This window comes from Eubalaena glacialis, chromosome 5 (assembly GCF_028564815.1).
Source record: "Eubalaena glacialis isolate mEubGla1 chromosome 5, mEubGla1.1.hap2.+ XY, whole genome shotgun sequence".
Classification (NCBI taxonomy): Eukaryota; Metazoa; Chordata; class Mammalia; order Artiodactyla; family Balaenidae; genus Eubalaena; species Eubalaena glacialis.
In genome coordinates this window covers 109,095,866-109,118,421 of record NC_083720.1, presented here as the reverse complement: position 1 = coordinate 109,118,421, position 22,556 = coordinate 109,095,866, and the positions used below count along the sequence as shown (strand labels likewise).

General features: G+C 40.6%; 1 protein-coding gene across 9 annotated transcripts in view; it reads right to left on the bottom strand.

Annotated features, from left to right (window-relative positions):
• The window catches only part of AFF1 (ALF transcription elongation factor 1), a 199,140-nt gene that overhangs the window by 114,992 nt on the left and 61,592 nt on the right, over nt 1-22,556 (bottom strand). For 2 of the 9 annotated variants that reach the window (XM_061192496.1, XM_061192497.1), the window contains exon 1: nt 4,389-4,792. The exons of the other annotated variants lie outside the window; for them this stretch is intronic. In XM_061192496.1, the coding sequence (XP_061048479.1) occupies nt 4,389-4,405 (17 nt within the window). In that variant the 5' untranslated portion in view covers nt 4,406-4,792. Of the gene's footprint in view, nt 1-4,388; nt 4,793-22,556 lie in introns of those variants that run through there. 9 annotated transcript variants of the gene reach the window in all.

The following is a 22,556-nucleotide window of genomic DNA, read 5'->3' as shown; positions in this document are numbered from 1 at the left end:
CGTTTTACAGCTATTAAGTAATACATAGATTTGGATGCTCAAAACAAATAAATGACAGTACCCAGATGAGAGAGATTTTCTCTCTTATCCATGATTAAGATAATGAGTATATTTGACATTTAAGTTGCTTAGGTGCAGCATTCACTAAATTCCATTTTCAAAACAGTATAGAACCAGCTATTGAATACCTTTTCATGGTATAGTATAGAATCCCCTAACTCTCTTGAGAGACCACTTGTGTTACTTTATTTTATTTTTTTGCCAAAGAAGATCCCCATAAACCAGCTGAATGAAAAAAATGACTCAATCCTCCTTCCATCTTCATCATGGAAGAACCTCTAGTCTGAGTCAGGAAGCTCAGCGGGGTTCTCAGGATGAATTAGAAGGAAATCATTTAAGAAACCTCTTCTGTCAAGGACACAGTTTACAGTGGCGTCATAAGGGAAAAAATGAAGACATTCACTGGGTCAAAATACTGCATAAATTATTTCCCTCTTGAAATCACTTCCTTGAACTGCACTTTCCAAAACATCAAGCATTCTTCTTTGATATTTGCTCATATTAAATCAGAACTTTTTTGCTTTCATGAATTTTCTTCCAAGGTAATCTTTACAAAGCTCATAAACTGGGGGTGGGGACAGAGGACGGAGCAAAACTGGTTCCATACCAGTTTAAGAGCATTGCTTTTTGCCGTGGAAAACTTCCCCCACCAGAGTCAGAGATCCACCAAAAACCGGCTTCATAATAATCTTGGGAACAATCTAACTTTCCTCTATTATTTTTTTTTTAACATCATTAACTTTAGTCAAATTCAAACAAACAAAAAATAAACCTGTGGGAGAGTTACCTAAACCTAATTTCCTTCTGCAGTTTGTGTGAAAGCGCTTTTGAGACGTGCTCAGCCACCAGAAGCTACTCTTCTAAAGAAGCAAGTTCAACTCCCCCAACTCTCATTCATGCACCCCCCCCCCCGCCCCCCGCCACACACACACACCCTGGGGGGAGGTGGGCCAGGGCTTCTCCAGTAGCACAAGGTGCATTTAAAACCGGTTAATCACTGACGGTAGTTGAAGAGATGTATGTATTCCTTTCTAAAATTCAGGGATTGCTTCAATGAAGGGGTGAGCAGAGATGGAGAACCAAAGCCCTCCTTTCTCTTTTATCCATCAACACACTCCTCAAGATAAAGCAAGCTAATCCTCATAGAAAAGGATAGATCTACAAACTGATGGGATTCCATGCCCACCCCTACCCATCATAGGTTTACCAGTCCTCAAAAGAGGGTGTGCCAGGCTGTATACTCCTATAAAAGCAGTCTCCAAGTGCTTTAGATCAGAATTTGGAAACTAAAGCCATGATCTGTAACTATTTCACCTTAAAGCAAGGAAGCGTAGTCAATATATCTGTTGTGCTTATATAGATTCCAAAGGAAGCACACACTGATCTCAGAGGGGAGGCATAGAATATGCCCTGCTTTAACTGATGTTGCACTTCTAAGTGACTGCCTTTCTCCACAATTCTGAAAAGGCAAAGCAGATATTTAATGTTCTCAAAATACTGACCCAAAATCTAAGTTTTAAAACTTAGGCAATTGACCTTTCATTCAATAAATGTCTTCCATATCTAGCAGAAGAAATCACAAAGCAAAACAAAATAATCAATTTCCTACTTTTAGGTTTTAAAATGGAGAGGAATATGTAACCTCAATTTATGGAAATTCACAAGCCAAGAGATTTAAGCAGTCCCTCCCTCATTCAAAGTACTTCTAGCCTATGCAAGGAATACTAAAAATGTGAGACAATGTCTTAAGGAGCTGACTAGAGAGAGGAAATACACATGAAAAATTAGTCATACACCATCCATCAACATCAAATGAAGACTATTACCTTATAACAATAACAAATAATAAGAGAATAGTGCCATGGTCAGCTCATTTATTCACTATCGGTGCTACAAAATTCAGTTTCATCTAAGTTTCCATCTATCTCTTCTACTCAAAAACAAACAAAAAAATCCCACCACCTAATTATTTAAACAGTGCACAATGGTTAGAACTAAGCTATGAATGCTATGAATATTCAGATCCAATGAGTCCAAGAATCTAAATTAATTGTTTCAAAAGCAAACAGATGCTGCAAGTGACACACGGGCAAGATTTTACTACCCCAGATTATACATCACAGATGATGGCTGCATTTCTCTTAGCACTACTCAGGCAGAGTGGCCCAGCTTTGGGGTTTCCTGAAATCCAAAAATACCTGCAATTTTCTCTGTATGTTCTCTCTCGGGATCTCAAAGATTACCTATTCTCCCACAAACACAATGTCTAAGTGAGCTTGGACCACATTCCAGCTACAAGTGAAGAAAATGCACATTTACCACTTGAGAGATACACTTCCATGATGCAGACTAAGAAAATAGCAAGACAGCATGGCCTTGGGGACTTCCCTGGCAGTCCACTCGTTAAGACTCTGCATTTCCAATGCAGGGGGCACGGGTTCAATCCCTGGTCAGGGGACTAAGTTCCCACGTGCCGTGCAGTGAGGCCAAAAAATTAAAAAAAAAAAAAAGACGTTGTGGCTTTGTTCCTAGTTCAAGGGCACATACGAAGGCCAGGCAGAAAAGCAGAATATGTACAGTCCTCCTATTTCAATTACTAGCAAATTGAACTACCATACTGATAACTCGGATTTTTACATCTTGTAGCAAAGTACTTTTAGCAGAAATTGCTTTTTGTGCATTTAGACTGAGGCTTTGCAGCTCCCTTTCAACACCTATCTCAGCATTAAAGAGGCAGCCTGAAAGTAAGGAAATGCTGCAGGGCAGCTCAGAAGTCAGGCAGGCACTGCTCTACCTGTGTGACCTCAAGCAAGAAACAGACTGGCTGGGCCTCAGTTTCCTGAACAAATGTGAAAAATACAAGTACTTACCTATTTAAGTGACTGAGAAGAGTCAGAGGTAATCCAGTTACAGTTGCTGTGCCTGGCACACAGCAGCGTCCAATTTAGCTATTACCTCATTTTATTCTTAATTAATTTAAGGGTTCAGACACTGAAATCACTCACATCTGAGTTCAAATCCCAGCTTTCTATTATTGAGCTCTGTTAGATACTATTTAATTTCTTAGCTCACAGTGTCTTAATCTAAGGTTTTGATGCCATGGACCCTTTTGGCAGTTAAATTTCAGTCAAGGTTAGCATAAATAAAGATGCAACTTTTGTTTCTCATCCAAGTTTTCCTACTACATGGCCTCAAGTTAAGAACCTCTTTCTTAGAACAACCAATAAAATGGGGGCAGGGGATAAACCACTGAGTCTAGAGGATTAAATATACAAAGCACACAGAGGCGCTCTATATAGTGAAGTTCTTTTTCTTCCTAGAAAGTTCTATCTCTTAGGAAAAAATTTCAAAGTCTCATCAAGCCCAAACTTTAAGCTTAAAGCATCTATTTCTTTGAGTGACCTATCTGGGTCTTCAGACCTGAAATGTGTTTAGCCTTGTAAGATTTCCCCCAAATCACTTTATTACATCAAAAAGCAACTTGAGGAGCTCTCATTAATTTAAATGTGACACCAAAGTACTTTCCAGTAAAACTGAAAGTTTAAAAAGAATATATCTAAATTGTAGGCTTCCTTTAGCACCAGCTGCTGTCACAACTAAAATGAAATCATACACAACAGTTTGAATTTCATAAAAATCACTAATGCCTTGTCATCACTCTTAAAGCCTCATTACAAAAAAAGTAACAAACCATGGAAAGTCAGGGCTGGAGGTTCTTACAATAGCGTTCCTCTGACAGCAACTGCAGTTCATTATCCTCTCCCCTTCACCAACCCCGATACATTCCTGGTCTTTGCCTACTCAGCAGATTCACGCAAGCTGTGCCGTTTTATGTGCAATCGTACATTCTGGCAGTAAAATTTCCAGTCACTTACCAGGCAAATTCTCAACCACCTCCCCCAAGGCGAACTGTTTCACATTAATCGATTTCTAAAATTCTGCTCAAGGCATTAGCGGAGACGGGGGGAAAAAATCAGGAGAACCAAAAGGAGGTGCACAAAGAAACTAAAGGACAATTTGGGCAAAGGCAGACAAGTTAAATCAACTTGATTTTTCTGAAAATAATTATTTTTGGAAGAGAAGAGAAATTTAACTTCAATCTTAACTTTAACTCAACCCCCTCCTCTCTGCAGAAATTGTCTAGTATGTTCTCCAAACTGTTTTTTATCTGACATAGATAAAGAACCACAGCATCAGGAATGATGAGAAAGCAATGACAAAGCTGCTTCCTGCTCGTCCTCTTCGCAGCACCCCAACCCTTCCCTTGCAACCTTCAATTTTCCTAGCCACTAACATATTTTAAAAGTTTCTCTCGGTGCCTCCCTTACCTTGACTGGGCTGCCATAATTCAGTTTATAGAGCTCAAGGTCTCCTGTCCATCAGAGCCTTCAACCCGCGGCCCTTCTGCCAGCGCCGCGCTCACCATTTGCCGGGGCCGGGCGGGGACGATTCCCCAGCGCGACTCCCCGATGTTACGGGACTACCTGCTCCCGAGCCCGGGCGTCCTCAGCGCAGCCTCGGGCTCCCAGCGTATTGGCTCGCGCTAATCCTGATGGACATCCGGGCACTGGGGCCTCTGCAGGCAAACTACACTCTGGAGCGGCCCGGGGAGCTTCGCGTCCGGATTCAGACCGAGTGAGATCCCTCCGGGCGATTCCGGAGAAGGGAAACCGAAGGGCTCCCTTCGCGCAAAGCCCACCAGCGCACAGCTCCCGCCAAGCAGCACTAGAACTCCGGCCCGCGTCAGAAGGTAAAGGAAATCGTCCTTCGGCTCTGTTAAAGTTGTCCGAGTTCGCCTGGACACCCCCTTCAACAAAGTTCTGGTGGTACGGTCCGCCTCCTTAAAAGGGCACGGCGCTCCACCGGCCCAGCCCGAGGCTGCGCCGGGCGGGGGCGCAGAGCCCGAGCGCCGACGCAGCCCAGCTGGCTCGACCGCGGCGGAGCCCCGCCTGCAGGCTCCTGGTTACCACTCTCTTGCCAGGTTTTAACAATGTACAAACACACACTGCCGGAACACGCAGTACCCGGGCGCTCAGAACTCCAGCCCCAATTTGAATATTTGTTGAATATTGGGTCCCAAGAGGCTGAAGTGAACATGGAATAAAACCACAACAGTAAAACACGTTCGCCACGTTTGATCGTGCCAATGCTTGCAGTCAGGAAATGTGCAACTAACGCACACTTGTTTGACTTTGTTAGCTTTCAGTTTTGATTTCGTTACATTGAAACAAATATGTACAAAGCGCCGTCTCTTTCTTTTTTTTAAAACGCCCTCTCTTTTATTGGACAATATTCAGATTAAAAGGAAACAGCAACTCAGATGGTACTTAAAGAAGTAATTAAGGAACTGACAAATTTTTAGAAAATGACTGAGGATGCAAGCCAACAATATATTAAACACTGTAAGTACAAACGAAACCGTGTCCTACTAAGGGGACCAGGGAAGGCATTTAAATTTAAACTGTGCCTAAAGCTAAGCAGGGAAAAACGTCGTTGGGCAGGAGAGAGGTTGGGCTTCAGCGTCTCATGCGGACCAGCAGCACACTGTAGGAGCTGCAAACTCTAAATGAATGCTGAGTGAATGCCGGCCCCGTGGACTCCCCATTCTACCTAGAATCATGACAGTGACACCATCTCACAAAGAGATACTCCACACTGTACTGCTAAGGAGCCATGGATACAGACATATTAACATCTGCACAAAAACTGCAAAGCTGGGGGGTGGGGGCTGGCGGGTGGGAGGAAGGCCCAAAGCATCTCTATGGTGGGTCTCAAAGTGTGATTCGTGGTCTCCTGGGAGTCCCCAGGACCTTCTCAGAGGTCAAGCTATTTTTAGAATAACACAAAGACATTATTTGTCTTTTTCACTGTGCTGACATTTGCACTGATGGTGCAAAAGCCAATTGTGGGGAAACTGCTGGCACCTTAGCACTAATCAAGGCAGTGGCTCTTCACTCATTAGCAGTTTAAAAAAGAAAAAAAGGTCAGTTTTCTTTACACATGTCCTTAATGAAGGGAGCAGTAGGAATTACTACTTTTCTTAAATCTTGACCCTTGAGTACAGGTCATTTTAATGTTCTTTGTGACAAAATGGGAAGTCCACATGAAGCACTCTGCTGCTGCAGAGTGAAGTACAGTGGTTGTCTAGAAGAAAAGCACTTGTATAATTGAGCTGCAAGCTGAACTAGCTGTTTTTTTCATGGACTACCATTTCTACTTGAAAGAACAATTGACGAACTGTGGTTATTCTGACTTGGGTATTTGGCAATCATTTTCTCAAAAATGAACAAAGTGAGTCTGTTTTTTCAAGGAAAACAACTGACAGTATTTATTGCCAATGATAAAATTTGAGTTTTCAAGCATTTTGGAAAACTTGACATCTGCCACTGCGAGCCTGTCAGCTTCCCAATGCTTAAAGACTTTCCCGATGAGGTAAGGACAGTAATGAATGTGGTTTTGGAAGACCTGTGTACGGACTTCCCTGGTGGCACAGTGGTTAAGAATCTGCCTGCCAAGGCAGGGGACACGGGTTCGAGCCCTGGTCCACAAAGATCAGACATGCCACGGAGCAACTAAGCCTGTGCACCGCAACTACTGAGCCTGCACTCTAGAGCCTGCGAGCAACAACTACTGAGCCGTGCTCTAGAGCCCGTGAGCCATAACTACTGACTGAGCCCGTGAGCCACAACTACTGAAGCCCACACGCCTAGAGCCTGTGCTCCGCAACAAGAGATGCCACTGCAGTGAGAAGCCAGCACACCACAACAGAGTAGCTCCTGCTCGCCACAACTAGAAAAAGCCCGTGCACAGCAACGAAGACCCAACGCAGCCAAAACTAAATTAATTAATTAATTAATTAAATTGTAAAAGAAGAAGACCTGCGTAACTCAGTGACCAAAATTTTCTAAATAGTACAAAATCGTGGGGTTTCCCTGGTGGCACAGTGGTTAAGAATCCGCCTACCAGTGCAGGGGACACGGGTTTGAGCTGTGGTCCGGGAAGATCCCACATGCCGCGGAGCAACTAACCCCGTGCGCCACAACTACCGAGCCTGCGCTCTAGAGCCCGTGAGCCACAACTACTGAGCCCACGTGCCACAACTACTGAAGCCACACACCTAGAGCCTGTGCTCCGCAACAAGAGAAGCCACCACAATGAGAAGCCTGCATGCCATAATGAAAGAGCAGCCCCTGCGCACCACAACTAGAGAAAGCCCACACACAGCAACGAAGACCCAACACAGCCATAAATAAATAAATAAATAAATAAAATTTTTAAAAAATCATGCATGGGTAAAAGATCCATTGAAAGTGCAGGACAGACCAATGGATTTTAATATATCAAAAAAAAAGTTCAATGATATGATTTCAAATTCCACATTGCAACTAACCTTTAAGAAACTATGACTTGTAGAGTTTTGATATAATATCAAAAAAGGTATTAAAATACTCCTCCATTTTCTGTGTGAGGCTGCATCTTCTTCACATATTTCAACCAAAATAACATTGAACACAGAAGCAGATGAGAATCCAGCTGTCTTCTATTAAGTTTAGACAGTAAAGAGATTTGCATAAATGTAAAATAATGCCAATCCTCTTACTAAATTTTTTATTTTGGAAATAGTTTATTTTTCCAAATAAAAATATTATTTAAGTTAACAGGTAATGGGTTTATTAGTTTAAAGAATTTAATATTTTAAATATTTTAATTTTTAATACAGCAAGTGTCAATAGATAAAACACACATACAAAAACTCTTTGGGGTCCTTAATAATTTGAGGGTGCAAACTTATTCCATGTCATTTGTTGATACTTGTTGACACTTCCATGTCTCCTCCAACTCTCCACAATCATCATGGCTTCTCTTATATTAAAAGTAATACTATTATAGTTATTCCTGTGTAGAATCTTAGCACCCAGATCAGCTTTGGTAAAATATCAAATCACCTGTGTCATGTGTTAAAACCAGACTCCAGAACTAGTGAATCAAAATCTTTGTAGGGGGAGGTCTCAGGGATATGCATTTCAACAAATTCTCCAGCTAATACTTGTCTGCTTACATGTGAGAAGGACTTGCTTAGATCACACATACTTAAAAGATAAAGGTGAGCTCTTTGATTCAGTATTGGTTTATAATCCCTCAGTCATTTTAAGTATCATGGTTGGACAGCATTTATTTTCATTCATAAGAAATCTCTATCAGACAATAAAATACCACTGCACACATGTATTCTTTTGCAATAGAAGAATGATAAACCTTGAAGGAAACAAAGCATAAATTTAGGCAAAAGTCTACTCCCAAAAATTTTTTGCTTGCCATTTTCCCCCATCTTTCTCTTGTTCTAAATACCAACTATGATCATTTACCCTTTAAATTGATATCAGACATATAAGTAAGCAGAAACAATATTGCATAATAGCATTTACTCACAAAATTTCCATTTATCACTGGCTAGAAATATAACATCACTTATATTAAAATTACATTTTTCCCCTGTGAACTGTGTTAATTGTTCTGTTCCACTAAAGATGAGGAAATAAAAGAATACAACAAATATTTACACACACGGAAATATGAAATCAACAGCAGATCGGGATTACACCTGAGATTCCCAGGGCTCTCATGATCATTTGTAACATAAATTAGTGAGAGTAATTTGAAACAGATGTGGGATTACACTCGATTTGTAATAGATCTAACAACACTAGAGGAAAGTGCAGGAGAAATTATTCTGGAATTGGATACTGCATGTGGCTGAAGAAGTACGGCAATACACACGTGGGTGTTATTATCTCCAAGTGTTTTGAAAACACCATTGTATCCAACCCACAGTCTTGTTCAGCAGTGAAACTGAACAAAAGACATTCTTAACCTTTTGGGGGCACAGAATTCTTTGGCTTTCTGATGAGATTTGAGGATACAGACCTATGCACATGACATTTGCTATACTTTGATGTTCATGATCCCCCTGCAGCTCACTTAAGGAGGACCTGAGGCTCTGTAGACTTTAGGTGATAAATCCCTGGGCCCTAAGGTGCACTCAAACTGGACCAGCTAATGGACCCAATTTACCTTACAAATAATGGGTACTATCACCTGTCAATCTTCACTGCCCCTTTAAAATGTTAGGACTGTCTTAGTAATTGCCCAGTAGAGTGAAGTTCTGTGGGTTTTTTTTTTTTTGGCCCTGCCGCACAGCTTGTGGGATCTTAAGACCAAGGACTGAACCTAGCGAAAGCACGGAGTCCTAACCCCTGGACCGCCAGGGAATTCCCTACAGTGAAGAATTTCTAATGAAAATAATGGAAAAAGGGAATACCCTTCTAGTTGCTAGATGGGATTCTGCCCTATTCATGAATTGCCTAATAAAGCCAATTCAAAACAAGTCTTAAAAAAAAAAAAAAAAAAAAAGGAAAGATGTTACATGACAACAAAATATCATCTATATATCAAAATAACAAGTTTCTCAGTATGGTGAGAATATGCTAATCAGTTCTACATTTCCAGAATTCACCAAGTCTACAGTGACCAAGTATGCTAACAACAAAAAAGTAAGGTATACAATTTAATAAACAGGGCAGAATTTATAAGGTGAGTGGGACAGACTGTTTTACTACCTGAAATGGGTTCTTGAATCACAAGAGTGCCTTTTTATTAGCTCTTTAAATTAATGAGCTTTATAAATGACACTTGCACACATGTAGTGGCAACAACAGATGGCATATATAACAATATCTGAAGTACAATCACAAATGTGCCCTACATATTGTTATCCAAGAGTGAAAACAGAATCATCTTTCAAGTGTTCCATCACTTATTTGGCAAAATATAAACAGGCATATGTTTTTAAATGTACGTTTATATTATTATTTTTTTTAATTTAGGAGATAGAAGGCAAAATCTAACATACTTTAAATTTAAAAAAAAATTTTTTTTAAAACAAGTTACCTTAATCAGAACTGTTAAATATTCATTCAATGCATGCATTTGGTCCACAATAGTCATTCAATGATACTACTCTTTAATGGCATTTTTGGTCTAAAAGTTACATCGGTCAAGTCTAAGAATTTTTACTTCATTTCAATGGGATGTTGTTTAATGAGGACACTGCAAAAATCACTTCACCAAAAGAAGAGTGCTCAAGGTGCCACTGGATAGTCACAAATAAATCAGACACAGGAAAGGGGAGGGGAGACAAAGGAGGAGAAAAAAGATGAGCCATCTCGGGTGGGCAGAGATAGCAGGGAAAACTGGATAAGCATTGCTGGAAATTAACTAGCTCCCCCTTCAGCTACGACCTCAACACAAAACAGTCCTCCCCTTGCTGGTCCTGAGAAAGACCTCTTCTTCCCCAGCTTTACTCCACACTTTTCAGGTCCTCTACCATGATCTTCGAATCAGGGGTACGTGGAAGTCCTCAAGAGGGATGAGGGCAGAGGTTTGAAGCAAATCTATTTCCTGGTTCTTCATTCCCAAATGCCCTCTTTCCTGAAACGAGGGTTCAGGCTTTCCTCCCACTTCCACTTGCCTTTCCCTACTTGATCAAGAAAAGTAGGCCTCTCACCCATTCCAAATCACTCTTCTAAGTGTACATTGCTCCAGGGTGCAAATACGTCTGAAGCCCCAGAGGAACAGTTCTATGTAGGAGGGCAGTCCCTGAGCTCAAATCAGGAAAAACTCATTGGTGGCTCCTCATTTGACATATCCAGGTAACCAACCTGGAGCAAGGCCCTGCCTCACCAATTCAGCTATATATCAGAATTATGAAATGAGATGGAAATTTTCTCTGATACGATTCAGCTGATAGGTTTGAGATTGAAGACTTCAGGTTTTTCAACATTCATTTGGCGGGGACACAAGCAAAAATGTTTAAAGACTACTGCCCAGTGTCACCTCTTCCTTCACTGAAATGTCTTTTTCTCTACTCCTGGTCTACACTTTTCCTATCTTCTTCTGTCTGTGCATAGATAAAACATTCTTCCTTCCCCTCCCCAATACCCCTGCCCATCCATACCAGTTGACTTATTTATTCTCAGCCTACAAACAAGCTCAAGTTTCCCCAACCCCCAACCCCACCCCAACATGTAACTGAGCAGGACCCTATGGGGTCTTCCTGGGACAGACCCCTCCCCCATATCTTCTGCTTTAGCTCCTCTCTGAATTACCTAAATAATAGTATCTGATGCACATTTCCTGAGTTGTTTTTCAGATGCTAAAACCACCACCAAACAAAGAAATTAACTACTTGATGATCCCGAGCACATACCCCCCAGACCCACTGGTGCCTAAGGATTGATAATGTTAACTCCTGTGACACCACCTTGTCACCCCACCATAAACCAATCAAAGAACAGTGCACGAGCTGATCACTTACCCTGGGACGCCCCACCCTCACCTGGCCTTTAAAAATGCTTTGCCGAAACCCTTTGGGGAGTATGGGTTTTGTTTCTTTGTTTGTTTGAGCATGAGCCACCATTCTCCTTGCTTGGCCCTGCAATAAACCTTTCTCTGCCCCAAACTCCTACATTTTGGTTTGTTTGGCCTCACTGTGAATTGGGCATATGAACTTTCATTTGGTAACACACACTGTAAAAAAAAAAAAAAAAAAGTCTTTTTATTTTGGAATAATTTTAGATTTACAGAAAAGTTGCAAAGAATTCTCATATACCTCCCTGGCCAGTTTCCCCATTTTCACATCTTATAGTACCATCTGTCATTTGTCAAAACTGAGAAATCCACATTGGTATACTACTATGAACTAAACTCTAGACTTATTTTGATTTCCATTAATATCCTCTTTCTGCTCCAAGAGCCAATCCAGGATATCACACATTGTACTGTGTGACAGTTTCTCAGTCTTATGACTTTGACAGTTTTGAGGAGTTCAGGCCAGGTGTCCCCATCTGGCTTTGTCTAATGGTTTTTCCCTTCAAGGGAGGGAGGGACTTATGCTCCACTCCTATGGGGTGGTAGTATCCACACATTACTTGGAATTCTTTTGTAAGAAAGATTTACTTCTCCATTTATTAATTTATTCAATCATTTATTTATAGCAGTATGGCATATACTCACAGATACTTACTTTATCCTTTGGGCTATAATCCAATACTCTACGATTTACTTTATTGCTCAAATTGTTCTGGCTCTGGCCACTGGGAGCTCTTCCAGTTAGCCCCTCATCCCTTTGACTTGCTCCCATCCTTTTGTCTTTTAAGCACTTCCTAACTTTCTGGTACTACAAGGGGCTCCAGGCTCATCTTCTATTTTCTCTACCACAGCTTTCTCTAGAATCAGCCATTTCTCCCACATATCAGTCTTCTCCCCCTAAAAGCTAGTGCCCAATCTCCTGCCATTGCAGCCAAACTTCCTAAACGAAGAGTGGTCTGCTTCCTTTGTGACCCCAGTGGCCACCTTCCTCAAAACTCTCCTCTGTGGACTTTCATACCTCTCTATTTGGAGGGACCTCATTGTGTTTCATAATTCTTTCTGCTCACACATCCGGGATCCAATATGAGATGCTAGAAAACGTCCCTTATCTCTCAGTCTACATGCTGTCTTGGACAAAATCATCAGTGACCCTCCAGAAGTGTGACTCTAGCCCAAGCCTCTCCCCACAACTCCAAGTCCCTTCTTTCCAGCTGCCCAAAACCACTTTCCTGGGTATAAAAAGGCACTTGGGAGTCTGTCCCAAATGGATCATTCACTTAGTGAAAAGTGTCACCTTAGAGATGCCAAGAGCCACCTATCATTCAACCTGAGCTGCTTCTTGGGTCTGCAAAGGTGGTTTCTCTACAGAGGGAGGGGACAATGTCTCCTTCACCAAAGAAGGGACTGGTGCGGGGCTGTGGGGGCGGGGGGGAGGGGGTGGTGTTGCTAGTTCCATTCTTAGGAATAAAAGCAGAGGGCAGAATTCAAAGAGGACTTCCAATTAGCAGATCAGGAGGGATGTGGGTCACATAAAACTAAAAAATTCCATTATCTTTATAATGTATTTAACTGTAATGATCAGCAATTAACTTCTTAAAGTAAGATCTGCCTCCTTAAGTTTTTTACTAGTAAAAACCAGGGAGTATGCACAATAACGAGTATGCAGGGAGTGTGCAGGGTAGAGCGGTGATGCCTTTAAAAAGGAAAGGCAAACAGGTTAAAGGAAAGACACAAAATTAGCCTGAGAAATGGTCCCAGGCCAGGCAGTGACCCCCGGGCAACTCAAACTCAACAGGGCCAGAATTAACATGACTCTAACCCATTCCTCTCCCCTGGTCCTAGTCACCAATCACCCAAACTAAAAATCAGTCACTCTCTCCTTTTCCTGGCTCTTCCTGCACATGTAATCACCACCCAAATCCCAAAGGTCTCTTGAGATACTAAAAGTGCAGTGGTGTCATTGCAGGGAGATCTTACTTGAAATACTTCTCTGTTTTCTTGAATTTATACAACTAGTCTCGAAATGCTTTTTCTCCCCCTGGGTTGAATATGCTTTCACTCTCCTGTTTTACAAAAATATTTTATGACATAGAAAGATATAGTATAAAGTTAAAAAATAAAAAACCAGCAGTTGCTATACAGTGCATCTGTTATGAACCTACTTCACCAAAACTGAAATAGATTGACTGAGCCTCTGTACTAAATGCTAGCCATAGATATTCCTGGATGGAAGGATCAAATGACTTGTCTTATTCTGGGCATTTAAAAATATTCTAAGTATTATAAAATGAACACTTACCCGTAATTTATGTTTTTTACAATTGTAATAATTTACAATTATTGTAGAAAATAAACTATGATGAAATCTTAGCTCCAGAAAGGAGACCAAAGGAGATCATCTAAACCACTTCTCCATGCAAGAATGCTCTTTCTCTTCCTAGACTGGCCTGTTTGCATATCTCCAGGGACATGTGTTGTAATTACAAGGCAACCCCTTCCACTGCTGGCCAGTGATAGCAGTGGAAACTTCTGTGCTCCATAGAGCTAAAACTGGCTTCCCTGCAGCCATCATTCATTGCTTCTACTTCTGCCCTCTTGATTCTAATATAGCCGTCCAGCTTTCCTATGCTTACTGTTGGATGGTGTATGTTGCTCTATCCTTTGCCTTTATACCTATGCATGTTCTTATTTTTAAATACATCTATTGGAAGTAGATGACTGTGTTTGGTAAAACCCAGTCTGTTGGATCTCTGCCTTGTAACTGATATGTTTAGTCATTATTTTAATTATTGATATGGTTGGGTTTAAGTTCTATCAACTTGCTACTTGTCTTCCATTTGTTTCTTTGGGTTCCTCTGTTGCTCCATTCTTGCATTCTTTTGCAAACTTTCAGGCCCCACCCAAACCTACAGAAGCAGAAACTCTGTTGGTGTGGTCCAACAATTAAAGTTTCAACAAGCCCTCCAGGTGATTCTGTTTCACACTAAAGTTTAGTAACCACTAGAGTCAATATTGTACCAATTCGCTAACTCTTCCATCATCTAATTCCTACTGGAAATTAAAAATAATCATAAGGTCTTCCATTTTTTCTAGAACACCTAACATTTTCTTAGTTCAGGTTCTTCTTCATACATCATCATACTTTTTCAATAGCTTAATGAGGATTATTTCCCTTGCCAAATCTCTCCCCCCCCACCCCCCCCACCCCCCCCCCCCCGCCGGCACTTAGCCTTCAACCTCACTGCCAGAATATGGAATATATTGTTCCTAAAATATACATCAGATGTTACTCTTAAGAAAGAAAGAGAGAAAGAAAGAGAGAGAGAAAGAAAGGGAGAAAGAGAGAGAGAGAGAAAGAAAGAAAGGGAGAGAGAAAGAGAAAGAAAGGGAGAGAGAGAGAAAGAAAGAAAGGAGAAAGAGATAAAAAGAAAGAAAGAAAGGGAGAAAGAGAGCAAAGAAAGAAAGAAAGAGAGAGAAAGAAAGGAAGGAAGAAAGAAAGAGAAAGAGAGAGAAAGAAAGGAAGGAAGGAAGAAAGAAAGAGAGAGAGAAAGAAAGGAAGGAAGGAAGGAAGGAAGGAAGGAAGGAAGGAAGGAAGAAAGGACTTCCCTGCCTCCAGGCTGAAGATTACAGGGGCATCCAATACCCTTCCCAATTTGGCACATCAGTAGCTTTCTTTCTCTCTCTCTCTCATTTTTTTCTTTCTAGATCTGAAAATGAAGAATGTATTTATTTAAAGCAGAATTTTATATTATATGTAGCATTTAGCAAACATATAAAAGAAATTCTCATCTTCTTAGAAAAATGGAAGGTAACATTGATAAAGATAAGATCCCATATTTCATGCTATTTCTCCAAAGCAGCATTTTTGACCCAAAGTTATCTCAAGTGAAATCAGAGACATAGATGCCACAGACAGGAGATTCTTTCTCCAGGTTCATAAAAAGCTCAAAGCAGTGGGATTTACTATACAATACTATGATGTTAGTTGTCACTTTGAGTTGCAAACAATATTTAGACTGAAGCAAATGAAAATATCACATCCTCCATGCTATTTCTTTTTTTTAATTTAATTTTTTATACAGCAGGTTCTTATTAGTTATCTATTTTATACATATTGATGTATATATGTCAATCCCTATCTCCCAAGTCATCCACCACAACCACCTCCCACCAACCTCCCTCCATCCCCTCCCCACCCCATTACCACAAAAGCCCTCCAGCCAGACAGTTCTCTTGTACCAGCAGTCTTTGCACAGAGTATTTTCTCTTTGTTGGATTGGTGCTTCCCCTCTTCTCCAGCTGGAGACTTTCTACCATTTTCAAATCCCAACCAAGGCAGCTCTTCTCAGAAGCTTTCTCTGAGATCTTAACCTTCACACTTTTTACCTATCACAAACTCTTACCTCTCATGTCTATCAAGTCATGAGGCTGGATGGGATTAAGGGGAATGTTTCCTTGTTCAAGGGAAAGGCAGCCAACAGATACTGCAGTTAACGGATAATTACTGAAACAGAGAACTGTAAAGAACTCTGCTGGAGGGGCAATTGGCAAGATTTACTCCTACACATGAATGCCCCCAAACCAGCACAATCTGAGGAGTTCTCCAATCATGTAATCATTGGACTCTGACCTGGGCCCACAAATGAAGCAACTGGAGACCAGTGAACTATTTTCAGCATTTCAAAAAGTCCACAGGAAATCACATAACTGCCCATGGAAAGCGTGTGAGGGACGCTGCTTTGGGCCTTTCTGGAGCTTATGCCAACTGAGTGTGGCAACACCAGTTAGCTCATGCTGATCAGGAAGTCCAATTGACAGCTGTAGGTGGTTTGATTTGATTTAAAAATAGAAAAACAAACAAAATTGTTTAAACATAGTTTGTTTGGTAGAGGGACTCTTTCAAAACATGAGATACAAAGAAAAAGAGAAAACAGTAATAATTAATAACACACACAGAGGACATCACTTTGAAGACAGGTACTTCCCTCTTGGATGTGAACTAATGAAAACAATTCAGATCCTTCAGACTGAGCAGTGGTTCACAACCTTGGCTACACCTGAGAGTCACGTGGGGAGATTTATAAATTCCTGACACCCAGGCCACACCCCAGATCAATTAATCTCTGGAGGTGGGACCCATGCATCCGTATTTTTAAAATGTCCTCAGGTGATTTAATGTGCAGCCAAGTTTGAGAATCTCTGCTTTTGAGCCTTGCTCCTCTCCAAGCATGGGCCACAGAGCCAGAGCAGCAGCGTCCTGCACAGGATGCTTGTTAGAAATGCAAAATCTTAGGTTCCATTCCAGATCTACCAAAACAGAATATGCATTTTAACAAAATTCCTAGGTGATTCGTATGTCCATTAAAGTCTGAGAAACAGGGAGAGGAACAAAGATGGCAGAATAGAAGGACGTGCTCTCACTCCCTCTTGCGAGAACACCAGAATCACAACTAGCTGCTGGACAATCATCGACAGGAAGACATTGGAACTCACCAAAAAAGATACCCCACATCCAAAGACAAAGGAGAAGCCACAATGAGACGGTAAGAGGGGCACAATCACAGTAAAATCAAATCCCATAACTGCTGGGTGGGTGACTCACAGACAGAAGAACACTTATACCACAGAAGTCCACCCACTGGAGTGAAGGTTCTGAGCCCCACGTCAGGCTTCCCAACCTGTGGGTCCAGCAACGGGAGGAGAAATTCCTAGAGAATCAGACTTTGAAGCCTAGTGGGAATTGATTGCAGGACTTCGACAGGACTGGGGGAAACAGAAACTCCACTCTTGGAGGGCACACACAAAGTAGTGTGCGCATCGGGACCCGGGGGAAGGAGCAGTGACCCCAGGGGAGACTGAACCAGACCGACCTGCTAGTGTTGGAGGGTCTCCTGCAGAGGCGGGGAGGGGGGGTGGCTTTGGCTCACAGTGGGGACAAGGACACTGACAGCAGAAGTTCTGGGAAGTACTCCTTGGTGTGAGCCCTCCCAGAGTCTGTCATTAGCCCCACCAAAGAGCCCAGGTAGGCTCCAGTGTTGGGTTGCCTCAGGCCAAACAACCAACAGGGAGGGAACCCAGCCCCACCCATCAACAGTCAAGGGGATTAAAGTTTTACTGAGCTCTGCCCACCAGAGCAACAGTCAGCTCTACCCACCACCAGTCCCTCCCATCAAGCCTCTTAGATAGCATCATCCACCAGAGGGCAGAGAGCAGAAGCAAGAAGAACTACAATCCTGCAGCCTGTGGAACAAAAACCCCATTCACAGAAAGATAGACAAGATGAAAAGGCAGAGGGCTATGTACCAGATGAAGGAACAAGATAAAACCCCAGAGAAACAACTAAATGAAGTACAGATAGGCAACCTTCCAGAAAAAGAATTCAGAATAACAATAGTGTAGATGATCTAGGACCTCAGAAAAAGAATGGAAGCAAAGATCGAGAAGAAGCAAGAAATGTTTAACAAACATGGAGAAGAATTAAAAAACAAACACACAGAGGTGAACAATACAATAACTGAAATGAAAATTACACTAGAAGGAATCAAGAGCAGAATAACGGAGGCAGAAGAACGGATAAGTGACCTGGAAGACAGAACGGTGGAATTCACTGCTGCGGAACAGAATAAAGAAAAAAGAATGAAAAGAAATGAAGACAGCCTAAGAGACCTCTGAGACAACATTAAATGCAACAACATTCGCATTATAGGGGTCCCAGAAGGAGAAGAGAGAGAGAAAGGACCAGAGAAAAAATTTGAAGAGATTATAGTCGAAAACTTCCCTAACATGGGAAAGGAAATAGCCACCCAAGTACAGGAAGCGCAGAGAGTCCCATACAGGATAAACCCAAGGAGAAACACGCCGAGACACACAGCAATCAAACTGGGAAAAATTAAAGACAAAGAAAAATTATTGAAAGCAGCAAGGGAAAAACGACAAATAACATATAAGGGAACTCCCATAAGGTTAACAGCTGATTTCTCAACAGAAACTCTACAAGCCAGAAGGGAGTGGCATGATATACTTAAAGTGATGAAAGGGAAGAACCTACAAGCAAGATTACTCTACCGGGCAAGGATCTCATTCAGATTTGATGGAGAAATCAAAAGCTTTACAGACAAGCAAAAGCTAAGAGAATTCCGCCCCACCAAACCAGCTCTACAACAAATGCTAAAGGAACTTCTCTAAGCGGGAAACACAAGAGAAGAAAAGGATCTACAAAAACAAACCCAAAAGAATTAAGAAAATGGTCATAGGAACATACATATAGTTAATTACCTTAAACGTGAATGGATTAAATGCTCCAACCAAAAAACACAGGCTTGCTGAATGGATACAAAAACAAGACCCATATATATGCTGTCTACAAGAGACCCACTTCAGACCTAGGGACACATACAGACTGAAAGTGAGGGGATGGAAAAAGATACTCCATGCAAATGGAAAACAAAAGAAAGCTGGAGTAGCTATACTCATATCAGATAAAACAGACTTTAAAATAAAGAATGTTACAGGAGACAAGGAAGGACACTACATAATGATCAAGGGATAAATCCAAGAAGAAGATATAACAATTATAAATTATATGCACCCAACATAGGAGCACCTCAATACATAAAGCAACTGCTAACAGCTCTAAAAGAGGAAATCGACAGTAACACAATAATAGTGGGGGGCTTTAACACCTCACTTACACCAATGGACAGATCATGCAAAATGAAACTAAATAAGGAAACAGAAGCTTTAAATGACACAACAGACCAGATAGATTTAATTCATATTTATAGGACAGTCCATCCAAAAACAGCAGACTACACTTTCTTCTCAAGTGCGCACGGAACACTCTCCAGGACAGATCACATCCTGGGTCACAAATCAAGCCTCAGTAAATTTAATAAAATTGAAATCATATCAAGTATCTTTTCTGACCACAACACTATGAGATTAGAAATGAATTACAGGGAAAACGACGTAAAAAACACAAACACGTGGAGGCTAAACAATACGTTACTAAATAACCAAGAGATCACTGAAGAAATCAAAGAGGAAATCAAAAAATACCTAGAGACAAATGACAATGAAAACACGATGATCCAAAACTTATGGGATGCAGCAAAAGCAGTTCTAAGAGGGAAGTTTATAGCTATACAAGCCTACCTAAAGAAACAAGAAAAGTCTCAACTAAACAATCTAACCTTACACCTAAAGGAACTAGAGAAAGAAGAACAAACAAAACGCAAAGTTAGCAGAAGGAAAGAAATCATAAAGATCAGAGCAGAAATAAATGAAATAGAAACAAAGAAAACAATAGCAAAGATCAATAAAACTAAAAGCTGGTTCTTTGAGAACATAAACAAAATTGATAAACCGTTAGCCAGACTCATCAAGAAAAAGAGGGAGAGGACTCAAATCACTAAAATTAGAAATGAAAAATGAGAAGTTACAACAGACACGGCAGAAATACAAAGCATCCTAAGAGACTACTACAAGCAACTCTATGCCAATAAATTAGACAACCTGGAAGAAATGGACAAATTCTTAGAAAGGCATAACCTTCCAAGACTGAACCAGGAAGAAATAGAAAATATGAACAGACCAATCACAAGTAATGAAATTTAAACTGTGATTTAAAATCTTCCAACAAACAGAGGTCCAGGACCAGATGGCTTCACAGGTGAATTCTATCAAACATTTAGAGAAGAGCTAACACCCATCCTTCTCAAAGTCTTCCAAAAAATTGCAGAGGAAGGAACACTCCCAAACTCATTCTATGAGGCCATCATCACCCTGATACCAAAACCAGACAAAGATACTACAAAAAAAGAAAATTACAGACCAATATCACTGATGAATATAGATGCAAAAATCCTCAACAAAATACTAGCAAACAGAATTCAACAACACATTATAAGGATCATACACCACAATCAAGTGAGATTTATCCCAGGGATGCAAGGATTCTTCAATATACGCAAATCAATCAATGTGATACACCATATTAACAAATTGAAGAATAAAAACCATATGATCATCTCAATAGATATAGAGAAAGCTTTTGACAAAATTCAACACCAATTTATGATAAAAACTGTCCAGAAAGTGGGCATAGAGGGAACCTACCTCAACATAATAAAGGCCATATATGACAAACCCACAGCAAACATCATTCTCAATGGTGAAAAACTGAAAGCATTTCCTCTAAGATCAGGAACGAGACAAGGATGTTCACTCTCACCACTATTATTCAACACAGTTTTGGAAGTCCTAGCCACGGCAATCAGAGAAGAAAAAGAAATAAAAGGAATATAAATTGGAAAAGAAGAAGTAAAACTGTCATTGTTTGCAGATGACATGATACTATACACAGAGAATCCTAAAAATGCCACCAGAAAACTACTAGACCTAATCAATGAATTTGGTACACTTGCAGGATACAAAATTAATGCACAGAAATCGCTTGCATGCCTATACACTAATGATGAAAAATCTGAAAGAGAAATTATGGAAACACTCCCATTTACCACTGTAACAAAAAGAATAAAAAACCTAGGAATAAACCTACCTAGGGAAACAAAAGACCTGTATGCAGAAAACTATAAGACACTGATGAAAGAAATTAAAGATGATACCAACAGATGGAGAGATATACCATGTTCTTGGATTGGAAGCATCAATATTGTGAAAATGACTCTACTACTCAAAGCAATCTACAGATACAATGCAATCCCTATCAAATTACCAATGGCATTTTTTATGGAACTAGAACAAATCATCTCAAAATCTGTATGGAGACACAAAAGACCCCGAAGGGCCAAAGCAGTCTTGAGGAAAAAAACGGAGCTGGAGGAATCAGACTCCCTGACTTCAGACTATACTACAAAGCTACATTAATCAAGACAATACGGTACTGGCACAAAAACAGAAATATAGATCAATGGAACAAGATAGAAAGCCCAGAGATAAACCCATGCACATATGGTCACCTTATCTTTGATAAAGGAGGCAAGAATATACAGTGGAGAAAAGACAGTCTCTTCAATAAGTGGTGCTGGGAAAACTGGACAGCTACATGTAAAAGAATGAAATTAGAACACTGCCTAACACTATACACAAAAATAAACTCAAAATGGATTCAAGACCTAAATGTAAGACCGGACACTATAAAACTCTTAGAGGAAAACATAGGAAGAACACTCTTTAACATAAATCACAGCAAGATCTTTTTTGATCCACCTCCTAGAGTAATGGAAATAAAAACAAAAATAAACAAATGGGACCTAATGAAACTTCAAAGCTTTTACACAGCAAAGGAAACCATAAACAAGACGAAAAGACAACCCTCAGAATGGGAGAAAATATTCACAAACAAATCAATGGACAAAGGATTAATCTCCAAAATATATAAACAGCTCATGCAGCTCAATATTAAAGAAACAAACAACCCAATCCAAAAATGGGCAGAAGACCTAAAGAGACATTTCTCCAAAGAAGACATACAGATGGCCAAGAAGCACACGAAAAGCTGCTCAACATCACTAATTATTAGAGAAATGCAAATCAAAAGTACAATGAGGTATCACCTCACACCAGATAGAATGGGCATCATCAGAAAATCTACAAACAACAAATGCTTGAGAGGGTATGGAGAAAAGGGAACCCTCTTGCACTGTTGGTGGGAATGTAAATTGATACAGCCACTATGGAGAACAGTATGGAGGTTCCTTAAAAAACTAAAAATAGAATTACCATATGACCCAGCAATCCCACTACTGGGCATATACCCAGAGAAAACCATAATTCAAAAAGACACATGCACCCCAATGTTCACTGCAGCACTATTTACAATAGCCAGGTCATGGAAGCAACCTAAATGCCCATCGACAGACGAATAGATAAAGACGTTGTGGTAGATATATACAATGGAATATTACTCAGCCATAAAAAGGAACGAAATTGAGTCATTTGTTGAGATGTGGATGGATCTAGAGACTGTCATACAGAGTGAAGTAAGTCAGAAAGAGAAAAACAAATATCGTATATTAACGCATATATGTGGAACCTAGAAATATGGT